The following is an 8,946-nucleotide window of genomic DNA, read 5'->3' on the forward strand; positions in this document are numbered from 1 at the left end:
AACTAACCTCATCGCTTTGACAGGATTTCTTTAGCCACTGAGTTACGGCCTCGTTGGACTCCACGCGACCTGAAGTGATTGTCGTCATCTCTGGTTAGGCTAAAAAGCAATGTGATGTTCAGCTTTTCAAAGACAAGTTCTAATCCTCTCATCTCATAATATAAATCAGGGTACACTTGCAATGACCCATCTTTTGCTTTTCTAATGAGAGGAATCGTCAAGTGGAACACACCAGCGTTCTCTTGTCAGGGTGGTTGAACGACATGGATAATCAAAGACCGCTGCTTGACTCCACGATTTTTGACACCGTAAGTGATACAGATCTTATGGAAATGACACATAAAACAGTACTAGGACCTATATATGGTCAAGGTACGACAAACTGTTATCAGAGGGTGGACTATGAAGGCCCATACTACGACATCTCTTCTATCCATGATGTCGTCGGAGAAGGTATTAGCCCTGTTGACTATGGCACACTACCAGCCGCAACGGTCAAAACGACATATAGTGTGGCCGCCCAGGGTGGACGATCGAAAAGGAAACGAGTCATTACCACTGTCCAGCGTCAGGCTGCAAACATTAGGGAGCGCAAAAGGATGTTCAGCCTCAACGAAGCGTTTGACGAATTACGGAAAAAAGTTCCAACTTTTGCATATGAGAAAAGGTTGTCAAGGATCGAAACACTGCGCCTTGCAATCGTTTATATCTCTTTCATGACAGAATTGTTGAAAGAATAGTTGGGGTGGTTTACTTTGATAGTGCCACCGGAATTGAATATTGTTTCATAGAAACCGAGAGATCTGTGTGGGGACTTCTTTCTGAATAAGATGTGTTGCCAATATTAGAACATTTCTGTATGAATTAATAATAATAATAAGAATAATATTGTTGTTGTTGTTGTTGCTTGTCGTTAGACAATCACACAGTACCAGTTCATCTTTACTAAAGCCGAATTTGGTTCATAGTTCATTAGCTGCGCCCCATCAAATTAAAAAGTGCATTGCTACTCAACTAATATACGACAGAAATATCCTAACCAGTGTCTAGACATTAGAAAAGGGTGTCATGCGCCGGCTTTAACTTTTCATCAGATAGCACAGGTGTTCGCTTCACTGAGGAGTCTTAGTGCTCCGGTGTGTGTGATTGATTTCAGGACCATGGAGAAGAACCTGGCAGGTAGGAGCGGCTCAGCACCGGCTATACGAAACGTAGATGTGGAGTTCATGAGGTCATTCTGGAAGATATTAATGACATGACCTGGTCGTTAAAATGGAGTAGCTCTAAGTTTGAATGAGCAAGAAAGAAATAGGTTACAATAACAAGATATTAAATTGGAGCTTAGAGGAATCTTTCATCTAAACCTATTTTTCGCCCACTGAAACACAGATGTGGAAAATCGTCTTTGATATGCCTCATGATATCTGCAGGTATTGAACTATCAATCCGCTTGAAGTCTACAGGATAGTGCGCCCCCCTGCGGCATTTTGTCGAGGAGCGTAAGAACGGCGTTTTCTGATGTTGGGGAGAACGCATAAAGCTGGGCAGCACCGAGAAGTTACTGTTCTGGCATTACGATGTGTCCACCGAAATGGCATGATTTCGTGCTAATAGCATCAGATTTATTTAGGTACAGAAATGGATTGGTCTGTTCCTGTAAAAGCCGCATTCGGCACTCCCTGGTGTTCTGGAGTATACAGTAATACTAGCTCTCCGATATACAATTTGTGGTAGCATAGAGCTAACAGGAACAGATATTGTTTATAGACAACCCGCTTTTAAAGGGCAAACGAGAATATTGTATGCATACTACGTGTTTTCTTTGGAGGCTGCACTCTCTATGTTTGTCTTGCGTTTTGGCCGCTCAGTTTGTGCGTCTTCTGCTTCAGACGACCCGCTGTGTATGTGAATCAGTCTAAAACCAAGCAGTGTGAAACCCGAATCTTCTTCCTCGGCGGAATCCTTTAGAGTCGACACTCATAAGAACTCCGACGAAATTCTTGTGAAATTCTCTGAAAATAGCAAAAAAAGAAAGAATCCAAATCTCATTTCTCATCTCTCTAACAATGTGCAGTTGATTGATTTAACCACCCACCATCTTGGTAATTGAGTCAAGGTAGCAGCTCTGTCTTTATGTGTTAATTGATCTATTTATAGATCGATTCTAAAGCCCTGTATTAAAAAAGAAAGTTTCGGGCTATGAACCTGTGCAATGTTATGTGATTACTGCTCTCTGACTGTACCTAGTTAGACTTGGACTGTACACTCCACAATGTGTCACACCTGTATAGAAAAAACAAGAGCCCAATGTGCACCAGGAGTTAAATGAGATTGCTGTGAGGCAGCCGTCAGAGCGCGCGCGCATCAGCCCACTCCTCCTCAAAGTCCCGAAATCAAAGACTGTCATAGCCCTCTCAATGGACAGTATGCTCTGTTTCCAGGAGCTTTTATTTTCAACGTGTTTGCATCACAAATTCACCATACTCTACATCTATTTGCCTGTATCCTAAACAAAAGGTATTTTACGCATCACCATTGCGTAAAATATATTTGATGTATGGTTAAGCCTGCAGGATCTCTCTTTAAGTAACGGCTACATCATTTTTCCCCAGCGTCTGTGGACATACTTTTAATAGCTCTCTAAATGCCGTCTTAGACATCATCTTTCTCCATGCCAAGCGAAAGTCGCGTAAACTCATCAAAGCTGTAATGTTTTGTTTTGATTGTGTTTATGTTCTTGCTCTGAGGGAAAACGACTGAAAGAATTGATTCTTCTGTAAGGGGGACTTTTCTGATGGTTGCTTAGCCTCTCCCACCCCTTAGTTTACGTCGCGCGCATTCTTATCCAATCAGAATTCTTCCCAAATACTTTGCGCCTTCGAGGCTATAAGAGCTCCTTAAGTTTCGTTCAAGTTGAGAAACACCTCCGTGGCGCACGGGGCCAGCGTGAGAGTGTAACGGCCAAACTCTTGAGAGGGGAATATAAACCACTACTTTTGGTACTTGAACTGTGTCAGACTTAGTGCGACACTTGAATCCTCTATTCACTAAAGGGTGATGTTTGAGGAAGAGATGATGCAGGAGGAGTCGAGCTCCCCGGAGTCTCCAGTGGACAGCCTTGGTAACAGCGAAGAGGAACTCGACAGGCAACATAAGAGATGTGGGAGGAAAAGGAGACCGAGTAGGAAAAACGGGGAGGATTCAGATAGCCCTACCCATGGGAAAAGAGGGAAAAAGTGCAGCAACGGCAGCCCTCAGTCTTTCGAGGACCTTCAGACACAACGGGTCATGGCTAACGTTCGTGAGCGACAGAGGACGCAGTCCCTTAATGAGGCGTTCGCGTCTCTGAGGAAAATCATCCCTACTTTGCCCTCTGATAAACTGAGCAAAATTCAGACGTTAAAACTTGCAGCTCGATACATAGACTTCCTTTGCCAAGTTCTGCAGAGCGACGAGCTGGACTCCAAAATGGCAAGCTGCAGTTATGTGGCTCACGAAAGGTTAAGCTATGCGTTTTCTGTGTGGAGGATGGAGGGCGCGTGGTCCATGTCAACATCTCACTAGCAGCGTCAGCATGGACTCAGAATGTTGGGCAACATCGTAGGTGAGACATAGAGTTTCAACATAGTTTTGGTACAACAGTGGAAAAATGCAGTGCACCAAAATGTGCAGCAAAAATGCATTTTATTTTGCTTGCTCATTCTTTTGACAGAAATGAGTTTGTCAAATAAAATATCTTCTGTACTCTTACTAAAGCACCACTTTTTCGTTCCAAAACATTTACCAACTCATAAAGTGTTCCATAGATACTTCCAGAACTGTGTCGGCGTAAATCTACCCTACATTTTATAAATCTACAAGATATAATGTATTTTGTCGTTAAAACAAACTAGAATGAATTGTTATTTTTTTCTCCCCAATCCTCAGGTGGAGGCCGAAAACTCAAATGTGGCTGTACGAGAATAGAGGCCGATTCGGACACATACGGGAAAAGGATTTTAAAGGGAACGTTGTGGAGACAATCTAAACACGAAGTCCTAGGGAGCACTTACAGTAGTGAGAGATGGCAGTGGACATGGATTACATTCAGATCTGTGTTTGAAACTTTTTTTTGACGATGAATGTTGGGAATATGTACTTTTATTTGCATGCATTTAGACCTGCCTTGACAATTCATTCGAAGACAGAGAGACTTCAGTTCAAGTCACTTCCTAGGGTAGCAATGTGGACGCAGTCATGAAGTGAATGCTGACATATTTATTTTACCTTTTTTTTCAAAGAACGAAACTTGGCTCATTACTGTGTAAACATTTTTGTCTGGTCCTTGAAAATACATTTATTTATTTATTGATACTTGCCACAATGCAGAATGGATCTGGTGTCTACATGCATTATATTTTAAATATCATGTTGTAAATATTTGTAAATTTTCTGCAATAAAACATGACTATGATTTTCTAAACATCAATCCCTGTCTTTTGGTTTGAAAATTATTAAAAGGCATAAATGCCGGTTTCCAGCACTGACTGTCCGAACACTGTGTATTCAGGAAATATAAAAGATGGCGAACAACTTTCTAATATTTTCTCATTTATAGAGTATTCTGGAATTTAACTTAAACGGATATCAACATAATTTGCAGAGCTATGGGTTAAACAAAGTGTAAGACACTTCCATTAAATAAATGTGCATTAGGCCGAAACAAAAGCACATGCAAGTAATAAACTAAATTAACTTTAAATGTGTACTTGATAAAAATGCGTTCGAATCCCCATAAGAGCATAGTCTTGACGTTACCACAACCTCAATGCAACTTTAAAAGGAGAGGAATGCCTGACGCATTTTAAAACATTTTTCCGACTTGCTGAGTTTCTCCCTTGCTTTTAACATTAGTTTAACCTTGATAAAAAAATGGTTTCTACCTACACGTTTCTAGTTACATTGAGCTTGCAACACATCCAGAAAAGAAATGCTACTGCAGTGATAAAGAATGTACACTTAACCATAAAATCTAGTTTCGAATTATTATAGGCTAATTATCATTATAATTGTTGTTGTTGTTGTTGTTGCTGTTATATAATCGTATTATTAATATAAAGGAGAAAAGGTAAGAGTGCTAAGAGTGAATGTACTATTCTTTACAGTCCTCATAACAGTCTCAAAAGTAGTCTGTGATCGAAAAAGTAAAAGCTGATGGAAAAAAAAAATCTTAGTAGGATAACAAACGAGGTTGCTTTTGCACAAGGATATGCTTATGGCGTGTTCAGAACTGGAATTGGAAATAAAGGATGGGCTGTATTTTACTTGATGTGACAGGCTCACAACGGGTCTGGGAAAGCATTTTAGAACGTTGGGAGGTATCAAAGCGCGGAACCGTTTGAAGAAGGTGTGTAATTGCGTTCAGAAGCATGTATGGAATTCCCAGATGTCTATAAAATGGAGGGCTCGCTCGCCAGGTCATGGGGTGGTGCAGTGGGTTAAAATGGCCTTGCAATAACGTTAGTTTATACGATCAGAGCCACGAGCCATTCTGAACGATTTCAACTGATCAAGTGAAATGAAAATAAAATGGAAAAAAGGTATGGACTGGCAATGCATTTGGACCACAAAAGGATTAGTCTGAATTAAACATAGCAAAGCATGATTACTTTAACTGGTAAACGAAAATAAATTGGTCCCACCTTACGCAGGCAATATTTTCATCTATAGTGGCAAAAATCAAAATGAAATGCCAAAATTTATTCCTTAGCTAATTTTCTCTTTCTTAACGGTCGTGTGTTTGGCTAAAAAATTGTGCTGCATTTGCTGTTGTCATTTCTGTTGTGTCTAGCTTTCGGTAAGATATTCCTGTGACATGATAAACTCGTTGCATTTCCAAAGGTCTTGGTACACGAGAAAGTGTAGAGGCACCTGAATCAAACTTATTTTAACCAGATGTTGTTAGTATTTTTCTTTTTAGTCACGTGAAGGGAACAGATGTGGAGTTGCAGCCGGGACCCGCCTTCAAATGCATAGCGTTAGAAAGACCAGCAAAAATCCGCATCAGTTTTGTTTATAAAAAGACGTCTTGGGCGCCATATCGATTGATTGTGATACTTAAGTCTCTAGAAAGATTTATTTTTTCGTAACATTCGGATTTTTATCAACATGCCAAAGATACAGGCTGCTAGTCGGGACGGCCTCCTTCTCTCTCCCTCCTTCCTTCTCCGGTTCTTGACGGGGACTGCACAAGATTTTTTTTTCTTACAGACAACGGTCTTTCCTAAGGAGACCACTTATCCAGGAAGAAATTTGGTAAATACTCTCATCTCCCCTCCTTCTTTTGTTCGATGTGGTACTGTTTTAAACGACCTGTCACGGTCAGAATATTGGGTGTAGCAGGTTGTAAGCTATTGCATCATTGTGTCACATTAAAGTCCAGTCTCCGAACTTGTGGTACAATTTCTTTAATGGATTAAGCAGACTGTAAGATATGTTTTTGTTGTTGTTATTGTTGTTTTTTCTGTTTTTTTATTTCTTTTTTTACATAATCCTGTTGTCGAAATGTATTTTTCATCCTGTGTGATATATGTATTTTTGACCAAATTTAACATGTCTCCACCCTACAGGGACAAAAAATTGGGATTTGAGGCCTGTTGTTACAGTAGTAGTAAGAGTACCACATAGATACAAAAACTGTTGTTAACGAGAAAACAAAACACAATGAACCTTTTTGCAAACACTCTCCCCTCTGCTGGTGCATTTGCTATTTATTTATTTATTACATTTAGGCCACTGATGTTTAGTTTTTGTAATGCCGAATAGTGCAGGAAAGTCGCATGATGAGCTGAACATTCGGCGTTGTTGAATTAAAATAATAATAATAATAAAACTTCATTAACAAACACAGGAGAGGCCCGTGTTGTTGACTTGAACGATTTGACGTATGTGTATGTAAAACCATCAGTTTTGACCCCAAGGGCGATATGATGCACCACGGGGAATCGATTTCCCATCTTCAAATTACCATGTCCGTGTTATCTTAAACTTGAAGCTGTTGTTCTGGGGAAGAAGAATGTCACCTTTGTGGACTTGTCGGGTAACACTTCTCACGCCGGCCGATTAGGACCAAATTCCTTTGTAAGGCAGTGCCTCGCACCGTCGACCTTTCAAATTATAAAGCATGCATGGCAGAAAAAAACACATGCACACATTACGATGGCTTTGAAGTTGACGGCGCTGACTTGTGTTATCAGTCTGAAGGCATTTGACCTGTGGGTTGTGTGCCATGATTTAGAATGCATGGGCCCCTATCAGAGGTCGTGTGCTACCTACGCCAAGGTTATTCTCACACTACACAAAAAACAGCGGCAAAAGCAGTTACGCCATCATTGAAAGGAGCAATTAATATCATTTACCACTTACATTTATAAGAAATGTGCCTAGCTTGTCATGAAAATCAATATTTTCAAACTATTAATCACATAAAAGTTGTCTCAGTCGTTTACTGTGCTTGTGTGTTTTGGTCCTGATGGTCCTATTGACGTGTTCACTGAGAACAGTGCATAGACAGGTTGACAGATGTTAGAGGGGTGTTCCAACAGGTGCCTTTGTGGCACGTCCATACCACTATTTCTCACGGTATGAATTTAAAGCTTCTCAACAAGTGGATCTGTTTGCTTAGTTCATGTAATCAATTACTCAGAAACGGATGAAACATAATTAAACAATTTGACGGAACCGTTCCAAGTTAGACAATAACTTACGTATAAAACTACACTTTCTACTATATTTTATAATGGATTTATAAACAAGACATAGTCATAGATTCACCCAAACGGTAATAATACAATCAGTGTGGAACAATGGTTGTCATAGATGATTTTTGTAATCTGCCCTTTGAAGGTCGTTTAAATTTTTCTGTTAAATTAGCTATAGCAATCATTTGTCCCTCTCTAAGCTACATCCGCACAACAAGACGATTCTAACAGGTGCGGAATCGTGCAATCTGTCCATTCAATATAGCGATGAAACTCCGTCTTAATAAATATATTTGGTGACAAGACTGTTTCGGATGTTTAGATTATAAATGTCATAGGCTCAGTATGAAGTGGCCTGCTCTACATTGCTCTGTCACAAATTATTTATCCTAAAATCAGGCTATAATTGTAGGCTTAGATGTTTTGAATGAAGGCAAGAAACACAGATGGTAACGTTTCATCAGGAATGACCGTTTTAAATCCATGGCATTTCATGACTCCTTCTCTTTTCTACAAGGCAAAAAAAAAGAAAACCAAACTCAATATTGTATTTATTATTTGGCTTACAACACTGTCAGGTTTCAGTAAAGAATTCCATTTTCTAAACAGGTAGTATTCAAAATGCCATGACACAGTTGTTTATTTGCTATTAACCAGTGAAGAATTTGCTTTATAATATATATAATTAGATATACTTATGTTCTACAGACCATTCAGTGAGAAAAAAAAGCTGAAAGTTCAAAGAACTTGTGACATCTACTCTGTCAGAATTTTACTGAAACTTTAACTTTAGTTTCACACACTTTGTGGTTTTGTGGTGGATGTGTTTATTGAAGGGCAAGAAATAAGCCCTGAATATGAGATAAAATATTCCAATACAGTCCATATTTACATTTTTAAGGATTTCAAACAGGTCTTGTAATCACTGGCCCATTTAAGGACAGCTGCTGATCCAAGCTTATTCAGTTTTGTAGAATTAAAAAAAAAACAAACAAACAAAAAAAACCATGTAGAAAATCGTCCACAGCAGAGAGGTCGGTACAGCTCACCTACGAGACCCTAAAAGATGTAACATGGAAACACAAATATTCTGACAAATAATGCAGAATTTATTTTCTCCTTGTGATTATTTGTGAGAAAAATATTTTCCACTCCAATACTTTATTAAATAACTTGTTTGGGGTAGTTTACATGTCTAAATTTATAT

General features: G+C 39.3%; 2 protein-coding genes across 2 annotated transcripts; both read left to right on the top strand.

Moving 5' to 3' along the window:
• The first annotated feature begins 263 nt into the window (after positions 1–263).
• Positions 264–740, top strand: LOC115824758 (fer3-like protein). The gene has a single exon (XM_030788510.1). The coding sequence runs from the start codon at positions 264–266 to the stop codon at positions 738–740; it is 477 nt and encodes a 158-aa protein (XP_030644370.1).
• A 2,317-nt stretch (positions 741–3,057) lies between these two features.
• twist1a (twist family bHLH transcription factor 1a) lies at positions 3,058–3,564 on the top strand. The gene has a single exon (XM_030789355.1). The coding sequence runs from the start codon at positions 3,058–3,060 to the stop codon at positions 3,562–3,564; it is 507 nt and encodes a 168-aa protein (XP_030645215.1).
• The last annotated feature ends 5,382 nt before the right edge of the window (positions 3,565–8,946 follow it).

This window comes from Chanos chanos, chromosome 12, assembly GCF_902362185.1.
Source record: "Chanos chanos chromosome 12, fChaCha1.1, whole genome shotgun sequence".
In the NCBI taxonomy this organism is placed as follows: Eukaryota; Metazoa; Chordata; class Actinopteri; order Gonorynchiformes; family Chanidae; genus Chanos; species Chanos chanos.

Coding starts and splice junctions, on each gene's coding strand:
- LOC115824758 (XM_030788510.1), top strand. CDS start 264: ATGGATAATCAAAGACCGCTGCTTGACTCCACGATTTTTGACACCGTA.
- twist1a (XM_030789355.1), top strand. CDS start 3,058: ATGTTTGAGGAAGAGATGATGCAGGAGGAGTCGAGCTCCCCGGAGTCT.